The 18,981-nt window shown below is 53.2% G+C and overlaps 3 protein-coding genes across 8 annotated transcripts in view; 1 reads left to right on the top strand and 2 right to left on the bottom strand.

Moving 5' to 3' along the window:
- The window catches only part of CAPN15 (calpain 15), a 53,705-nt gene extending 51,298 nt beyond the window's left edge, over positions 1-2,407 (bottom strand). For all 5 annotated transcript variants that reach the window (XM_080557132.1, XM_080557135.1, XM_080557133.1 and 2 more), the window contains exon 1: positions 2,250-2,407. The gene's annotated coding sequence lies outside the window, so the exon portion shown is untranslated. The remainder of the gene's footprint in view (positions 1-2,249) is intronic.
- A 7,310-nt stretch (positions 2,408-9,717) lies between these two features.
- On the bottom strand, positions 9,718-11,695 carry NDUFB6 (NADH:ubiquinone oxidoreductase subunit B6; the record flags this gene model as incomplete). The annotated part of the gene is made up of 4 exons (XM_080557167.1): positions 9,718-9,872; positions 10,951-10,995; positions 11,317-11,409; positions 11,516-11,695. The coding sequence occupies 4 exons, from the start codon at positions 11,693-11,695 to the stop codon at positions 9,804-9,806; spliced, it is 387 nt and encodes a 128-aa protein (XP_080413293.1). The 3' UTR covers positions 9,718-9,803.
- A 258-nt stretch (positions 11,696-11,953) lies between these two features.
- EEF2KMT (eukaryotic elongation factor 2 lysine methyltransferase) lies at positions 11,954-18,028 on the top strand. Of its 2 annotated transcripts, XM_080557165.1 has the most exons (8): positions 11,954-12,094; positions 12,168-12,230; positions 13,518-13,598; positions 13,827-13,928; positions 14,122-14,255; positions 15,108-15,415; positions 16,719-16,868; positions 17,545-18,028. In XM_080557165.1, exons 1-8 carry the CDS (start codon positions 12,017-12,019, stop codon positions 17,643-17,645), a joined length of 1,017 nt encoding a protein of 338 aa, XP_080413291.1. In that variant the 5' UTR covers positions 11,954-12,016; the 3' UTR covers positions 17,646-18,028. The 2 variants fall into 2 exon arrangements, with proteins under 2 accessions (XP_080413291.1, XP_080413292.1); XM_080557166.1 differs by lacking the exons at positions 11,954-12,094; positions 12,168-12,230 and adding an exon at positions 12,447-12,490.
- The last annotated feature ends 953 nt before the right edge of the window (positions 18,029-18,981 follow it).

Genomic DNA, 18,981 nt, shown 5'->3' with positions numbered 1-18,981 from the left:
GGCCGCGTGGACCCAGCAGCACTGAGCCACACGTGGGCAGACACAGGAGGCTCCCGGAGGGCGGCACAGCTCGCTCCGAAGAGCAGGATTACGGTGGAAAAACAGGAGGAAGCCCCCGACTCCCCCATACAGGGAGCTCTGCCAAGGCTGCAGCACACGTGATGGTTCCGGGAGCCCCGAGTTCCAGCAAACCCGCTCGCCGTGCTGGTTTCCTCCCAGTGCTGCTCTCTGGGAGCGAGCCGCCGCAGGAAGCCCTCCTGCAGGACTCCAGGCTCCGGCGTGCGCTTCCCAAAGCGGCCACAGATCACAGAAAGGCCCGACGCCAACTCAGAAACAAAAAAAAAGCGGGGCTCCAGATGAAGCAGGAGGACGGAAGGAAAGCATCTCTCCCGCCTGCACCTCGCCGGGCAGCGAGCGACCCCGATGCGCCGCCCGGGTCCCCTGTGCGACCGCCGCAAACCCCGCAAACTCCCACAGAACCCAGCGCAGGCTCACCCCATCCTCCAGCCAACACCAGGCAGCTCCACGCCTGGGCAGGACGCCCAACCTTTTTTTTTTGTGTGTGTATGTGTGTGTGTGCAACTTTAGCAGTTTTGTTTTTCAACATTTATTCCAGTGCAAAAGGCATTCTGCCTGGCGCGCCCCTCGGGCTCCCGCGCACACTAAGCCATCAGGCTCGAGCAGGCTGCTCTTCTTTCCTGACGAAGCAACGCGGCTCAGCAAACACAGAACGTCACCCGGAGCCTTCAAAGGCCTCTCCAGCCCTCAAACCCCACCTGGGGAAGGGAGCGGTGTTGGGTCTTGCCTCCTGCCTTGAACTGGTAAAGCCCTGGACACAAGCAGAAGCTGACGCAGCTTTAAACCGGTTACCATCCCTAAGTACACACAGCCGTGATAATTTGAATCACGCCTCTCCGGCACATGCTAGGGTGATATTTACACAGACAAAGGGCAGCAGGACCGGCCGCCTCACCCAACACAGCACCACAACGCGGTTCTCAGAGCTCAGGCCCGCTCTGCTTCACCCACAGGCACCAGCCAGCGGGCTCCGCGGCGGGTCTCAGCAAAAGGCCACGCGGAAGCCCCGGGGCATCGCAGGACGCCCGTCCCCTGCCCTCCCACTGCAGCTCGGAGCCTGAGGCACAAGGAAAGGGCGCCCTGCGAACCCACGGCGACACCGAGCCCCGTGCTGGGACCAAGAGGCGTCGGTGGCGGGGACCTGCGGTCATCCCCACTGGTCGGTGGCCGCGACCCGCAGCGCTCAGCTCACCTCGGCTCCCTGGGGGCACGAGCCACCCGCAGCTCCCGGCCACCCCGCAGCAGCGGGACGCTGTCCCCGTGGGCTGCTGTCCCCGCTCACACGCAGCCTGGCGGCCGTGCAAGCTCCCGCCTGGCCACGGGAAGCCACCCGGCCAACATCCCCGGCCTGCAGGCCCGGGGCGCGCCGAGCAGCAGCCGAGGCTTCGACGTGGGGAAAGAAGCGCTCGGGGGAAGCGAGGCGCCGCGCGGAGCACAGCCGCCCGTAGCACAGCCGCCCATCGCTCCATCGCACCACGCCGCCGTCCCGGAACGCGTGCTGCTGGGGAGGGACGGGACGTGCCGCAGCCAGGGGCGAGGAGAGGAGAGGTGCTGAGGAAATGGCGAGGCCGGCCGGCACTCGGAGCCCCCCCCCCGCCGTAACAGCCTCCCCGGGGGCCGGGGGCCGAGGCGCTCACGGCAGCCGCCGGCTGAAGCGCGGCGACGACGAGAAGGGGAGGCGGCAGGGCCCGAGCAGCCCGAGGGCGCCTTGGAGAGCCGGCCCCGCGGGCACGGCACCCGCTGCTCGAGGCGGCGCTCCCGGGGCTGCCCGGAACCCCGAGGGCCCCCAGCCGGGGGGGCCCGGCCCGGAGGGCAGCGCCCGCCTGAAGGACGGGAGCGCGGCGCGGGCACCCCGGGGGGCGAGGGGCGAGGAGCGAGGGGCGAGGCCGCCCGGAGCCGGCTCCCCGTCCCCCCCCAGCCCCCCGGGCCGGCCGAAGCCGCCGCTCCCGAGCTCCCGGGGCTGCGGCGCGCCCCTCCCGGCGGCTCCCCCCTCCCGGCGGCTCCCCCCCGCCGCCCCGGCTGCCCCCGGCCCTGCCCCGGGACGGAGCCCCCCGGCCCCCGGCAGCAGGCGGGCGCCCGGCGGCACCGGGGGAGGCCGGGGGAAGGCGGCGCTGCCCGGCCCGGCCCCAACCCGCACCCCCGGCGCCCCCCCGCAGCCCGGCCCCGCTCACCTGTGCGGCCCGCCGGCCGCGCTGCTCCGCCGCCCGCCGGCCCCGCACTTTCCCCCGGGCACGGCGACTCGGCCCCGTCCCTCCCTCCCTCCCTCCCCCCCGCGGCGCCCGGCCGCTCCGCCGCCGCCTTTCTCCCGCTCCGCCGCCGGCCCGGCGTGCCCCGGAGTCCCCACGCCCGCCCTTACGCCGCCGCCGTGGCGTAGCGCCCCATTCCGGCCTCCGGCCGCTACGGCGCGGAAACGGCGCAGAGGCCGTCGTGAATAGCGAGGGGAGACTACAAGCCCCAGGGGGCGCCGCGCGGGAGAAGCGGAAGCCCGGGCGCGAGCGGGGCCCGCCGGGAGCTGTAGTCCGGCGGGCGCCGAGGCGGGGCAGCGGCCACGGGACCCCCGCGGGCGGCAGCGAGGAGCCGGCGGGAGCGGGGCAGGGCGGCGGGTAGGGCCCCGCGCCAGGCCGGGGACTACAACTCCCAGAGCGCCTTGCGGCCCGCCCCAGCCCGGAGCTGCCGCTCGCCGCGGGCCTGCGGCTGCGGGCACGTGGAGCTGCCCGGCGGGGCCGGGGCCGGGGCCGGGGCCCTCCCGCGGGAGCTGCCCGGCACGGAGCTCCCCGGGCCCCGCCCGCAGCCCCCGTGCTCGCCCGGCGCTGCCCAGCCCGATTTCGCCCCGGGCTCCGGGGGACCGGAGCCGAGCCGCGCGCCCGGTTGCTGCGGGCGCTCCGGCAGCCCCCAGCTCCCCAGCAGCCGGCCCCGGCGCTCCGGGCCGAGCCCTGGCGGGGCGCTGCCCCGGGGAAGGCGCCGCCTGCGAGGAGCCGGAGCAAGCGGGGCCGGGCCGGGCGTGCCCCGCGCGGAGATGGAGCCCCGGGGCTCGGCGTTCCCGGCCCCGCGCCTGCCCGGCCGCCTCGCAGGGAGCCGCCGAGGCTTGCTAATTACAGCCCTTAATGACCTGGCGGCGCATGAGGCAAACCCCAGATTGGCACCGAGCTGCCTCGGCCCTCCGGCAGCCGGGCTTCAGCTCCCCGCGGGGAGCGCGCAGCGGGGACCTCGGCGGCCCTGCCTGGGGTCGCTGCCCCTCGGCTGCTGCGCGGCCAGGGCCTGCTCCTGCCTGGCTTCACCTGTACACCCCCCCTGCTCTGAATAAACAAAGGGCCTGGCCCTGCCCAGCCCACGCCTCGGTGGAGCACCTCCAAACCCTCACAGCACGCCGATGTGGGAAAGGGGAGCACAAACAAACGGACGCCGTTCCTGCAAAAGCAACGTTGTTCGTGCTGCTACAGTTAGAAGGGGAAGTAATGGTTGCTGGAAAAAATAGGGCACTTTCTTATTCAGGGGACGTCATCTGCACACTGCTGGACCTTTCCTGGCTTTCTGCTCAGGCAGTTGTGAGGGGACTGTGGTAGCAACACACGTGGTGGGCCTGGCAGTCTCCTCTGCAGACAACACAGGGGCCAAAAGCTAAATGGATAGTTTTTGCTTCTGTTCACCTCTCCGTAAGAAGGAACTGCTGGTCATTTTGATGCAGTTATTTGTAGACATTTATTCTGAGGCTGCAGAAACAGCCCTCCCGTTGTTCCTTGGGCATGAACTGGGAGAAGTACAGACCCCGCTGCCCCCACTTACCAGCAGGTTTCCTGGACTGGGGAAATCGCAGAAAGCAGCACTCCTGTGTCTGACCCCAAGGGCAGCACAGGGCAGGATCCAGGCGTGTGGGCCCGCAGGGGCAGCACCCTACAACAGCCGGCAGGGCTGCCCTGACCACTGCAGGGCGAAACCTGGCAGGATCCCCAGGGGGAAGTTGGGCATAGAAAGGCACCGCTGACTACAAGGTGGTGGCTATTTCAGGTAGGAGATGTCACTTAGATGTCCACATATCCAGTAGGTCTTGTGTTGTAGATGTCTTCATCCTTGGTATCTTCAACCTTATCGAATACATCTGGAGATGAGGAAGGATCCTCATTGCACCTAAAATCCCTCTGTCTCTTAGGTGTGAGCAATTCAATCAAGTCCCTTTTCACAGAATCATGGAATATCCCGAGTTGGAAGGGACCCACAAGGATCATCGAGTCCAACTCCTGGCTCCACACAGGAACACCCAAAAACCAGACCCGATGTGTGAGAGCATTGTCCAAACGCTTCTTGAACTCCAGCAGGCCTGGTGCTGTGACCATGGGCCTGGGGAGCCTGTCCCAGTGCCCGACCACCCTCTGGGTGCAGAACCTTTCCCTAACCCCCAGCCTGACCCTCCCCTGTCCCAGCTCCATGCCGTTCCCTCGGGTCCTGTCGCTGTCCCCAGAGAGCAGAGCTCAGCGCCTGCCCCTCCGCTCCCCTCGTGAGGGAGCTGCAGGCCGCCATGAGGCCTCCCCTCAGCCTGCTCTGCTCTGGGCTGAGCAAACCAAGGGACCTCAGCCTCCCCTCATATGTCTTCCTCTCTAGGCCCTTCACCATCTTTGTAGCCCTCCTTTGGACACTCTGTAACAGTTTTACATCCCTCTCACATCATGGTGCCCAAACCTGCACGCAGTGCTCGAGGTGAGGCCACACCAGGCAGAGCAGAGCGGGATGAGCACTCCCTGAGCGGTGCAGCGCTGGCCTTGGTGCACCGCAGGACACGGTCGGCCCTCCTGGCTGCCAGGGCACGCTGCTGGCTCAGGTTCAACCTGCTGTCAACCACAACCCCCAGCTCCCTCTCTGCGGGGCTGCTCTCCAGCCTCTCGTCCCCCAGTCTGTACGTACAGCCAGGGTTGCCCCTTCCCAGGTGCAGAATTTGGCACTTAATCTTGTTGAATCTCATGAAGCGGGTGGGTGATTGCCCAGCCCTCTAGTCTATCAGCATCTGCAAGGCCCCTCTACCCACGAGAGAGTCAACAGATCCTCCCAGTTCAGTGTCACTTGTTATGCATTTGATTAATTGAGATGCAAGAGGAAGTACAGCTGCATAGTATGGAGTGAAGGAGGGGAAAGGGAGGAGTCTCTACACACACAGTGGGTTCTAACACCACATCCACCTAGAATCATAATGGTTGGAAAAGCCCTCCAAGATCATCTGGTCCAACCACCCCCTACCACCAATGTCACCCACTAAATCACATCCCCAAGCACCACGTCCGGCCTTTCCTTAAATAGCCCCAGGGACGGTGACTCCACCACCTCCCTGGGCAACCCGTCCCAATGCCTGACTGCTCTTTCTGAGAAGAAATGTCTCCACATTTCCAACCTAAACCTCCCCTGGTGCAACTTGAGGCCATTCCCTCTAGTCCTATCACTGGTTACCTGTGAGAAGAGGCCGACCCCCAGCTCCCCACAACTTCCTTTTGTGCTTAACACCCAGCTTCTGACATCCAGCTCCGCTGATGTGATGAGTCTGAAATTATGCTTGGCCCTCAGAGGCACACATAACACCGACTTAGTTACAAAGCAATTTCAAGTACTGAATGAATGCCAGCGCGTTCTGTTACGAAGTCAGATGAACGGGGATGCACATCACCTAATTTTAGGTATCTAAACTGAGGCATTTAAATTGTACTGACCATCAAGTTTTGATCTATGAGCAATGGAGACAGACAATTCCAGAGGAGGATTCCAGTTATTACAGCACCTGAGATAAGTTCCTATTTCTGTCTTTGATTTAAAGAGAAGCAAGTGTTCAGCCAACGCACCAGAGGCATCAATATTTCAGTGAACTATGTTCCTGGAAACAGATGCCTTAGCATCTGTTAGCATCACTGAAAAGCCTTGCTAAAGTCAAGGTAAATGTCATCCACTGCTCTGCCCTGATGAAACCTGACCATCTTACCACAGAAAGCAACCACACTTTTCAGGCACAAAATCACAGTAAATCCATGCCAACTGCTCCCCATCCCCATCTTCTTCATCTGCCAAAAATGTCTTCTACAGGAAGTCATTCCATGGTTTTTCCTGAGGACTGAAGCGAAGCTGGCTGGCATGGGTCATCTGTTGGACCTTTTTTGATGACAGCAGAAAATGGGATCTGGTCATGAAGGCTCTCCCCTTGTCAACGTGACTTTTCAAATATGGTAGCAAGCAGCTTTGCAAGAACATCAGCCGCTTCTCTCAACACTCTGGGCTTCAGCCTCTCATGGATTTGCACAGTCAAGATCCAACGCGCAAATGCCATACAAAGCCTCATGGCTTCCACTGTGTGTCAGTGTAGACAGAAGTGCTGAGAAGGTTCTAAATCTTCAGTGTCTCCTCCTCATGTAAATGATCTTGCTAGGCACTGATCATGAGCTAATACTCCAAGGGATACCCTGTGGGATGGTAGAAGCTGGGGGCTGACCTGGAGCCCACCCAGCTCGCCAAGCATCGAGGATGGCACGCCTGGTGGTGAAGAACACCGGAGGATGCGTACAGGCTTCTTGGCTACGAGTTCTTGCAGGTGCTGGAACCAGCAGCTCCTGCTTGAGGTGCATCAGGTGAGAGAGAGGAAGGCTGCGGTGTCCAACCAGCTGAGGATCTTCCAGTCCTTGTCTCCCAGAACATCACCCTTTTAATGAGCGTTTCCCTCCACCCTTACCTCCTGTTTTACCCTAGTTTGAGACTGGCAAGCAGCTATTTTCCACACTGTCCTGGTACCTGGCCTCAGCCTGAGGAACAAGCAGGTCCTGATGGATCTCCGAAGGGCTGGTTGGGAAGTCATGGCCCAGAGCACATGATCTACCACCCATATGGGAGATCTCCTCTATGCGTCCTGTTGTAGTGGAAGGCTTTGTGCAACAAGAAGCGTGCAAAGAATATGTAACAACTAAAAATACATTTTATATGTATACCTATCACTGATCAGAGATGATCTAATGCCTTTTACCAGGTAGGCATCTCAAAAAATGGGTATGGAGTAGATGTATGTGCACACACGTGTATATGGGGTTTTACGTGTAACACAGGATATTTAAGATATTGTACAAACCCAGAATTACTTTGATTTCATGGTCAAGATAACACATCACCCACATTTAGCACAAGAGGGAAATCAGACTCGGAAGGATTTTTCTGAGACGTCCAAACAAACCGCAAGGTCCCCAAGGTAAGAGCCACACTGCATTTGTAGAGAGGAACCTTCATTGCACGGACACAACACGCTGTTAGCACTGCGGCGTCTTGCAGTGGGTGGTTAGTCCCGCTCACCGAGTCCCACATTCTGCCTTCTTCAGTGCGACAGGCGAGGTGGTGATGATCAGTTCTCCTGCCATAACCGCGCCAGGACATGCTCCACGTCACGCAGTCGTTTTCGGTAGGGTGGTGACAGTCACATCCCTCCCTGTTCTACGGAGAGGTCTCTGCTCCCCCCCTGCGGTGATCCCGGGGCCCACGTACCAGCTGTACACGTGCCCGTTGGCCCAACACACCCGTTCTTGAGACTTGGGACCGAGTCTGTGACCTAGAACAGCCACCTGGGCCCCACCTCACAGGTACACAGGGGATCACGGGTGGCTCTGATGCCCCCTAGGGGTGCTGGAGCTCTGACATCCACGGGACTTGGGGTACTGTGAACTCCCTGTAGTCCCGTGGGATCTCTCACTAGAGGGGGAGAGGTGTCAGGGTTTCCCTGGGGGAGATCTGGGAGCCCTGGGGGTACCAGGCATCCTCACAGGTATGGGGATGTCCCCCGGAGATGTCAGGGTCCCCAGTCCCTCACAAGCACTGCAGAGGCATGCAGAGGGACCTCGGAGATGTGGGGCACGCCAGCCAGTCCCTCACTCGTGTGGCAGGGGTACCAGGGGGCTCCCAGGGATGTTTTGGGCATTCCCAGCGGGCACTCACCGCGGGGGCGGCGGGCTCGGATTTATCCTGGGAGCACGACGTGTGTACGCAGGGGCCGAGGGAAGCCTCTCTCTCTGCAGAGCTGTCAGGACTGGCCGGGCTGAGCAGCAGCAAGTTGGTGCAGGCAAAGGTTCTCTTCAGGCCGTAGCAGTTTTGGGGAGTGCTGTTCCTGGGGAACTCTGCGATGGGGGGACTGACACGTGGGGCAACGACCCCCATGACCATGGGAAGGAACCCCCCTGAGACCCTCCCAACCCCTCCATGGCCCCCACCGGCCCCTATTGCCACCGTTCATCACCCCCATTACCTCCCAAATCTCCCCCTTGACCCTCTATTTTCTGTGTCCCCAGCAGCCCCTGCTGACCCCGCAGCCCTGCTGGTGACCCTCTAGTTCCCGGTGTTCCTCCCCAGAGCCGCCCCACGATGACCTGCAGGGGTCCTGCTGCCCCTCGCCACCTTCCCTGACCCCAGTCCCCGTCCCCACGCTGTCCCACCCTGAGCTGCCTTTTACCCAGGGGAGGAGATGGCCGCGTGCCTGGCGAGGGCCTGGGGGGCCACCGGGCCCAGCAGGGGACAGGGGACGGGGGGCTGTGCCTGGCTGCCCAGGGGGGGCTCCATGGCCTCCAGGAGCTCCTTCGACTGCAGGAGGGTTTTCACCCCTGCGTTGGCCATGGCTCTGCAGGTGCGAGGAGCAGCGTGCTCGTGCAGGTGCCGTCCCTACCGGGGGGGTTACGGGGGTCTGGCAGCCCCCCGGGGGTTCCTGCCCACAGCCGTGACATCACAAGCATCGGCGGTTCCATAAGGTCACGGTGCTCCTGTCCCAGCCCCTCACCTTCGGTGCCTCCAGTTACACTTTGAATTGCTGTTTTAGTCATTTCTATCCCCAAAGTAGCCACCAAAATACTTGTGGGTTTAGCACTAGAGCAGAGGGCAGTATTCCCCAGTGCAAAGTGCCACGGGTGTGAGGGGACAGTGAGAGCAGGACGACTCTGAGTCAGGAGAGGCTGAAGACAGAGATAAGTGCTAAAGGATAAAGAATTTTGAAGCAAGAATTTAATAAGAATAAGGAATTTTGACTCAGCACTTCCAAACCTCACCTCCCTACTTCCCTTAAAACAAACTAACAGACAGACCTTTTGGGAGGGCTCACGAACCTCTGCTCTCCTCCCCAGCTGGATTCTTTGCTCGGGAAGAGGCGGTTTTGGGCAGACTAAACTCTCATCATGCCGACTCACAGGCTGGGATAGGGGAGGCCAGTGGGGCACTAGGAAACAGTGCCACTTCTGCTACCCTCTGCTGGCTGGGATGTGGAAATCCACGCAGGTGGAAGCTTAACTTCCACCTATTAGTCTCTATTATCTTTTAATAAGTCTCTATTAAAAGCAGTTGGTAGCAAAGGGATTGCTAGGCTGTCTGGAAGAGGACAGTTGTCGTGTGCGGGTGTGCAGGAGCTTGCCAAGACACCCTGCCTTTGAGCAGCCTATTACACAGTTCCCAGATACCTGCAGCACCTCTGCTGTTACTGCAAGGCCCACGTTGTCCTACCGTCAGATCGCATCAGAAAAAAAAGGAGGTGGGGAGGAAATCACAAGGGCTTAGCAATAGAACTCACGGAAAGCAAAAGAAACTCCCACATGAGTAGCAACCGGAACAGCTTGGACTAAGGAGGAAGTTAACAACAGAAAAGATGAGGCAACGCAGGATAAAGACTTTTATAGAAGAGAAAAAGCAGCTGGCTGCAGTTCTCGCCTTGTTTGCTCAAAGAAGAAATCAGTTTTCAGCCATCAGTGGTGCCCAGCGGGTTCGTCTTTCAGGGGTGGAATAACTTCTCCCGTCTCTAAAATTCTGTCCCCCTAATGGGATGAGAGAGCACGGTGAGCATTTTCTCTTACAACCAATCTATTCCTTTACACAGTTCAGTCTTTCACTTCAGCTGTGACTGTCCCCGCTTCCACACAAAAAAATCTTACTTCAGTTTACCCAGAACACTCTCATTCACTCAACATTTCCAAGGGCGCTGGCAAAACATCATAGCCACGGTATCCGAAATCTGTACTCGCTTTACCCCTTTCTTTTCATGCCACAGAAATACAGACAAGCATTTAAAGAGAATGTTGTTTTTAAAATTTGCACCAGATTTATAGCACTGCATAACCACCTCCAACACAGCACCACCCTCAGTGAGTCTCCAAAGCAGTCTTCAAACTCAAGGCCTGTGGCACATGAAGAACTGCGTAATCCCTCAAAAAAAAAATCAATCCAATGCCCGACTTTCGTTTGTTAAAGCTTCAGGCACTGCCGTGGCCTGCTGAACTGACCTTACTCAAGTGGTTGGGCTGATGTCAGAGACCCACAGCTTGACCGTACGTTGCTATGTAGTTGATAGGGGTGGAACTTTTAAAATTATTTTTTATTTTTAGATGAAGCAGAAATACCAGAGCCAAACTTATACGAGAATATTTGCCCACCAACTTGCTGCACTGATCGCCGAGTAACAGCTCAGAGCAGTCCAAGAACCACTGAAGACCAAACAATCTGACAGACACTGGGCAAACCGAGAACCGAAGAGGAAAGCTTCAGGCTGCGGTGAGCCCCGCGGGGTCTGCGTGCTGCAGGCACAGACCCCATAAGGGGGCGTTTGTGCTTCCTGCCCAGGATGGGCAGCGCTGCCAGCCACGTACTTGGAAGTCTGCAGTTACAAAAGGGAAATGCCAATGAAACAGGAGCCGTCTGCTCTAAGAACGAGACAAAAACTGTTCGAAAATACCGTAAATGTAGTGCAGTGCTGCTTCAGGACAAGCTGCCTCGTGTGCATCCTTCTAGAAATTCTCTTTGCAGCCACTGCACAAACCTGTGCTTCTCCTCACGCCTTCCTTTCTCTGCCTCTGTTTTACAGAGCTGGAAGGTAACACAAGTAGTCAACAGGCTTACCGGGAATATCGCTGGATTTGATGAAACGACACCATACGGCGTTCTCTGAAAGCGTGAAGGGGGAGAGAGAGAAAGGAGCATCACCCGGATGAAACGTAAAAGATCTTCTAAAGAGAATACAACCCTTCTAAAACCCAAACTCTACTGCGTACCAGGCTCGTTAACCTGGGTCCTTTCCACTAGCTAATGAAATACTGGAAGCTGATAAAAGCTTCCCGCCGGTGCCCGCAGCCCCCCTCTCACCCGACCCCTCCCACACACCTTCGCAGGCAGCGCAGGGTCACCCCCCCCCCCGGCCCCGTGTCCCCAGAAGTCACAGCCGGCCCCCCCGCGGCTCCCCGGCCCCCCTCCGGCCCCGGCACGCACCATGACATGGTACTTCACGTAGTAATGGATGAGCCAGGCGGGGATCAGCACCTGCGCCACCAGGAAGCCGCCGGTCTGGTAGGTCCTGAACACCTGCGGGGCACGGAGCGGGTCAGGGCCGGGGCCGGGGCTCGGGGCCCAGCTCGGGGCTCAGGGCCCGGGGCTCGGGGCCCGGGGCCCGGGGCCGCCCCCCCCTCACCCGCTGCCGCCAGAGGCCGCCGGGCTGCAGGAAGCGCTCCCAGAAGGCGGCCACGGGCCCCAGCTGCCGCCGCGGCAGGACGGGCTCCCGCTCGCTCAGCTCCTGGTCCCGCAGCCAGCGCCGCCGCAGGACGCGGAGCTGCTGCAGCCGCAGCTTCTCGTCCGCGCTGAAGCCGCCCATGGCGAGGCCCCGTTCCCGGTCCCGCTCCCGGCCCCGCTCCCGGCGGGCACCGTGTCCTTGGCGACGGCGCGCGGCGATGGCGTCCTGGGGCCGCGCGGTGCTGACGCCATCGGGCGGCGGCAGGGGCGGGCTGGTGGAGCCGTCCCCGGGGGCCGCCGCCGAGGGCCTGGATAGCTCAGCGGGGAGAGCATCAGACTTTTAATCTGAGGGTCCAGGGTTCGAGCCCCTGTTCAGGCGGCGGCGCTGCTCTTTCTTGGCGCTTCCTCTTTGCGCGGCTGCTTCGCTTCGCTTCGCTTCGCGCCCGGACGCCGCTCCCCGGCCATGGCGGAGCCGGAGCTGGGGCTCCGCTTCCAGCGGCGCTTCTTGGCGGCCCGGCAGCTGCGCGCCTTCCCCTGGCCGGTGAGGGCGCGGGGCCGGGGGGGGAGCGAGGGCCCGGCCTACCCGGCTCAGGTTTCCTCCCCTTCTGCCGTAGGAGCTCGAGCAGAGGCTGAGGAGCGCCCCGGATTCCTCCCTGCTGGCCGACATCCTGCACCAGGTGAGGGCCGGGCCCCTTCGCTGGCGGTCACCGCGGTAGCGCTGTGGGGCCGAGCTGGAAGGGCAACGCCCGGCCCTGCTGTGGGGGAGCCAGGGGTCGGGGCTGGGGTGCTTTACCAGCGGGTAAGTCAAACCTTACTACGTTTAGTAACGCAGAAATAAGTTTAGAACTTCGCGTTATTTAGCCAGCGTCACCTGTGAGAAAACGCCGGCTTGTTTCTCAAAGCGAGGGCAGGAGGACCCTGGAGGATGTGCCGGCAGGTAGGTGAGGAGCTCGTGCTGTGCGTGCCCCTGGCTGTGTGCCCAGCCAAGCTCGGCGCGCAGGCCTCAGTTGAGTCAGTAAGGTAAGAAGGAACGGGATGGCCTGAGCATGCACAGAACTGCGTCCCGACACAGCGAGGAAGACTACGGACAACCACCGGAGAACCCCGAAAGAGCCCAAGGGAAAACAAACGTGCATGTGTCAGAAACATTTATGTATTTTAATGAGTTACAGGAAATAGCACGAATGCATTAACTATGTATACATATATATGATATATATATATATGAAATATACATATCACATATACATTGACATGTATATTTTGATTGTATATAACCCCCATAGCTTGAACAATTCGGCATGCACACTAAGTGGATTGATCCCCTGCACGTCCATCTCCGCAATTAAGGAATGCCTGCTTTCTAAAACTCAAAATTGTGTCTTAGAGAGTTTCTTTGGCCAGCTCTTACGGTAACACTTGTGCCAGCCTTCCTTCAGACCCAGCAGAACAGGTCGCTTCCTTTCCTTCCTATTACTTAGCTGTTCTTTATTAGCATCAAAATTAAAGCTCAGTGCACCTGGGCAGAGATGTCCCTAATGCCAGGAGCAAACCTGCCGAGCTGATTTCACATCCCTCTGCCCTGGATGTTAAGAAAGAAGCAGGTGAGCCAAGCCACCCTAGGAATCCCTAAACCCTTACCATGTTCTGTCTGCATGCTGACAGGAAATCACAAATGAGGCAGCAAAGCAAAAGGAATAGAAAAGAAAAAGGAGGAGGAGAGCTAGTCGGACACTTTTCACTCAATTTTGCTATTTATTTTTTTGAAAAGTGAAAAATACATTTGTTGCCACAGATCTGAAACCTAACAAACTGACCAGAAATCACCAAATTTCTTCTTCTGGCTCAGCATCAATTCTTCTAGCTTCAGACTCAAATCACTGTGCATTTTGTGCCCTTCCTAAGATCTTCACTTGGTAATGGGTTTCAACTGCAGTTGGTTTTTTTTTTTTTTATCATTTTAGACCATTCTCCACCCTCTGTGTGTAAAGTATCCCCCTTCCATCAAGTACAGAAGATGCTTTCTAACTGAACTCATCAAAAAGGTAACGCTTATTTTCCATGTTGCTTGTAACTCTTTGGTTCATCTTGGGATGGGTCTTCTTGAAAATATACCATTGCGGGCCAAACTGAATTATTCTTAATAATATAAAACAGCATTTAGTGTAAAATGTTACGGCCAATAGTGTATTAAAGTGGTATTTAACGTGTGGGTTCTCTGTTCCATGACTAACAATTTGATAACTGAAGCTGTCCGTTTCTCTTTCACGCAGCACGAATCCACAACAGCTGAACCCCTGGATGAATTGTACGATACACTAGCAGATATTTTAAATGAAGAAGAATCTACTCGCTGTTACAAAAACTACTTACTGGTAAAAACTAATAATACTGCTTTGTTATGAATCACTTTTAATCATCTAAACTAAGCAACAAAGTGGGTTTAAATGTCACATCCAGAAACCCAAAGTGTTTCTGACTTTTTTTCTAGGCGGTAATACTGACTGTTAACTGCAAAATCAGTTGTCTGTGCTGATCCGTCTTTCTCTTCCTGTGCGTGTCCTCCAGCCTACTGGAGAATCCGTTACTCTTTCTGAGAGTGAGGCAATTATCTCTCAAGGAACCACAGGGCTCGTCACGTGGGATGCTGCTCTTCATCTTGCTGAATGGGCAATGGAGAACTCCACAGTTTTCAGTAACAGGTAAAAACAGCATCACAGACAGAAAGATGGGGAAAGAAGCCAAGGTATTTTCATTCATACCATAAGTGAGTTATATGCACAACTATAATTTTATAATGCACAATATTTACCCCCAAAATAACTGAAATATTTGAGTTGGGCTATCAGCTGTTGCTTTTTTCTGTTCTGCAAGTTAAACTTTAATTCATGAGATGATTTCATAGTTTAAGATGGGCTTCAAGATGAAAGCCATTACACCACATAGTCTGGCCTGCTCGGTATGTTTGCTGTTGAATTTTAGCTACCCTGCTGCCCAACCAGTAACTTTAATTAGTGCACTTCCCTCTTTGACGGGATTCATCCCATCTAACTTCAAGTGTTTGTAGTGCAGATGTGCACAGCTAATCTCATCACCTTGACTTTGTTTATAATCAATGGAGATGAACAAGCACTTTTGGGGAAGGGTTCAGCTAAGCTAATTTTAAGTATCTACCTCACAAGAAAGGAACTGTGCTCCAGAATCATTTGTCTCTCCCCACTGACCAAGAGAAGAATTGTAAAACCAGTTTAAATGGAGACAACCATGCTGCAAAAGTCAAGGAACACATGAAACGTATCTTGCCCCAGTGATGGAAGTACTTTGTACCATATGGAAAAGCAGGAGAAGTACTTCAAGTGATGCATTTTTATGCTTATAACTGCATCTTGTTTACCATCTTTACGACTTATTTTAAATAAAGATTATAGATGGCTTACTCAAAAAAATACTGAAATAATTTGTAGTTGATTTTACCATTAGATATAATTAGAATGTTTTGATGTCATAACTCAGAGAGTCCTAATCAATACTTACTTTACTCCATTAACCTTCAGGACAGTCTTGGAATTAGGAAGTGGGATTGGCTTCACTGGACTGGCAATCTGCAAAACTTGCAACCCCAAGGCATATATATTTAGTGATTACCACCATTGTGTTCTCAAACAGCTGATGGACAACATCCGTTTGAATGGCTTTGCCGTGGAGCCTGAAACTATTGATCTTATCCAAACAAAATCTGAAGGGCAGGAGGCAGAAGGGATGAACTACCAACAACCGAAACTAATTGTTGCAGAGCTTGACTGGGGCTCAGTTACAGAAAAACAACTGTTGGATCTGCAACCAGACGTCATCATTGCAGCAGGTACTTTTCACTTCTGACTATGCCCGACTGTATGGCATCGTGCAGGAATAAATAGGTAACAGAAACAAAGGTATTTGTTTGCAGGGCTCAGTCAACCCTACTTTGGTTACTGTGTCTGGAGAAACATCTCCCAGTTCATTTCACCACTTTGTCTTTTTCAGCTATTCAACAGTTGTTTACCCAGTACTGAAGAGCAAATTATTTTTCTTTTCTGTATTTTTTAAATCCAGAAACGGATCATAAATCTGCCACCCTTGAGACCCTCGTCCATTTTAACTGGAAGCATTATCCTTCTCATGAGGGATAATATTAAAAAAAAACACTACTTTTTTTGGAACTTGCTTATATTCAAATCTTGAGGGAGTTTATAAAAGCCTATTAATGGAAAATATAGCAATAGTGAATTTTGGAGCTGTAACTACACGATTTTACTCCCCAGCTTAGGGGTTTTGCAAAGCAAAAATCACCTAAGAATTCAGGTAAAGAAATGGTAATTGTCATCTTGATTAGAATTCTTTGTAAGGTATCACATGTGATACATTACATATGTGAGTTCTATCAAATGAAGTCACTGCATGTATGTTAACTTAAACCCAGACCTACTGTTGACAGAATGCACACAACAGCCTGATTTAGACTCATGAAAGCGAGGCGATTCAAAACAGAGGGTGAATTACACATATCTACTATTTGCTGGTACTACAGGACATGCTTCTGCTATGTTGCATCATGCGTTAACTGGTACACGTGTCTCAACGTTACTGTGTAGTAAACAGCCACCTACTAAATACCAGTTCTGAACACAACTGACAACTTTCAAACTCACAGCACCAAGAAGTAAGGCTGATCTTTTGCAGCCCTTAATGGTCAGGTTTTCCACCTTTCATCAGTATTTCTACTTGAGGGAAATTACTCAGAATAAAAAGTGCTGCAGCTGAAATCAAGACTTTATCACTCAGCCTCTGAAATACAGATTTCTAACAACATGGTTTTGTTCTGCTAAGGACAGTCGTAACAGTACCAATGCTCAACTTTTTTGCTGTGTCCCTGAACACAGACTTAAACACAGGATCTGACAATCCATTACAAAAAGGAGCAATGATCTTTAGTGATTTTGGACCAATAATGGAGATGAGGGTAATTTGACGTAGCACATAAAATACTATGTTTTCTAAAATCTCTTCCTGGAAACTTGTAATCCCTCGATAGAGGCATTCTTCCGTAAGTAAATACTTTATAGCTTTATTTCTGCTTCTTGCTCAACAATTCTTAATAAATATTGAACATTGCCCTTTTTTTGCAGATGTGGTATATGATCCAGAGATAACTTTAAGCCTTATCGGTATGCTACAAAAACTCTCAACTTTTAGAGCAGATGGAAAACCTCCTGAGGTCTATATTGCTTTCACAATTCGTAATCCAGACACGTATCATCTGTTCCAGGCTGAACTAGGTAGGTACCTTTTTCATCAACTGTATCAATAATTTTGGCTTCTTTCCCAATTACTTACCTGTAGTAGAGATGAACTTTTTTTTTACTTGCAAAGGGTACTGACCGGTAACAGGATTCTTGTATCCAAGAGCAGTCTGTCCAAGAGCAATAACCCTTCCAAATGGATTTGGTCAGGAAATTAGGCTTTAGCTTCTTGCTACATCCTATCGCAACTCTCAGTTGTTAGGAGCGTCAACTTAAGATGAATTGCAAGTTTGGTGGCAATAGGAAAAATTGTAAAGGTTAAGCGTGAAGGAGGAAAAACATCTGTGCTGCACTGTCACTGTGATAATGTTTCAGATGCAGCCTAAAACTCTTTTATCTTAACTGTTCTTTGAGGGTTAAAAAAGCTAGAACTTTAAATAAAAGGGGAAAGGATGGTTTTTTCTTCATATGCTTCAGAAGTCCATCTTTTGCAGCCTACTAGCTGTACAGCTGGCCTACAGCCATTGGCTAATTAACGAAATGCTGAATGCACAGCACAAGCATACCTGTTAACTTTAAAAAATACATGCTCAAGCATTTGCCTGTAGCTTGCTTTACCAGCACGCTAAGATCTCCTTGCAGAACTTCACATGCAACTTCTGCTCTTCATTTCACTAAGCATAAATATGATTCCCGATGTTTCTCTTTGCAGATAAAGTTGGGATTGGATGGCAGATTATTCCAGCCCACAGCAACAGTATTTTTCTCTATGATACTCAGTCAAACGTAACTATTCTGCAACTATTTATATAGATTTGGTAGATACAACACAAGTAGTTTTCAGACCAGCAAATGCTATCTCATCCTTGCAACAAGGCTACCTTGAATTCCAGAAACATACAAGAGAGGCACGCACCGAGGATACACTTCTATGCACAGATTGCTGTCAAAGTGAGCTACATTTCTTTCTGCAGTTGCCAGCATGCATGCAAGAAAGGAGATGCCTCCTAGAAGTATGTGTATCTCAAGCTGTAGAAATAAAAAAAGCCCTAATCATAATGCACTTTGATTCTGTAGATTGGAGCTCAACAATTTGTTCAAACATATTTCGATTTGTAAATACATGAGATGAGTACCTCATACTGACAAGGGAGCAGAACGATGTCTTACAGTAATAAATGTTTTTTAATACTAAAGCCAGTTGTAACTAATTTTTTTTTATGCATTTGCATGCTTGCTATGTGGGTCATCTTAAAACAGTGTGAGTGATACCTACAGTAATTGCAGATAGTGTCAGGGGCTTACGTGATGCTGCAGGAAGAGGTAATCGATTCTACTGTAGATCAGGTGCATCTTTACTCTGCAGTGATGACAAAAGTCAGTACTTGATTTACATTTCTCTCACACAGGGCCTATCACTTCTATAGTTAGTTATGAAGAAGTCAACCCCTCAGATTGGTTAGAAGACACAAAAAGAATCACTGTCTGTAGTGGTACACTGCAAGCATGAAGAATTTAGCTTGCCTTCTTTGAAACTTCTCATAATCCATTATGCATTTTGCCACTGGACAGTATTAGTCCTGAAGCGGAATCAAATGTGTTGCTTTCTCTTGACTTCCATTTCTTTTACTAGATTATTGCATACTTTAAATATCTTTTCTATTCTATTCTAGGGATAAATTTTACGTTCTTTCTCAAGGTAAATGGATACATTTACTTCAATGTATGAGGACAACATTCACTGAAAGGTGAATTTCCCTCTTAAGTGTTCAATAAAGCTGTCACATACCAGTGGCTGCGCCTTTTTACTCTTGCACACACTGTAAAAAAGAACTACCTAATTTCAAAGTTGTTTTCCATCTTCATAAAAACATACAAGGGTATAGTCAGTACTTGCCTAGGGAAGACTATCCAAGAACATTAATCATATAAAAAACAACAAAAAAAATGTATCCTCAATTCAAAAAAAAATTTAAACTAAAAAAATCTCCCCCTTGCAGAAAAATAATCACCTACTCAAGTGTTTATTGTACAGTAGGTATAACTGGTATAATTTGTATATGTATTGAAGTACTTTCAGCTAAAAGTAACCTACAAGCAGCCCAGTTAAACAGATTTTACAGAAGTTCCTAGAGCACCTAAACCTCCC

This window comes from Anser brachyrhynchus (genome assembly GCF_964034855.1).
Source record: "Anser brachyrhynchus genome assembly, chromosome: 15".
Taxonomy (NCBI): Eukaryota; Metazoa; Chordata; class Aves; order Anseriformes; family Anatidae; genus Anser; species Anser brachyrhynchus.
Note: the sequence above shows the minus strand (reverse complement) of the source record. Positions and strands in the feature narration are given on the sequence as shown.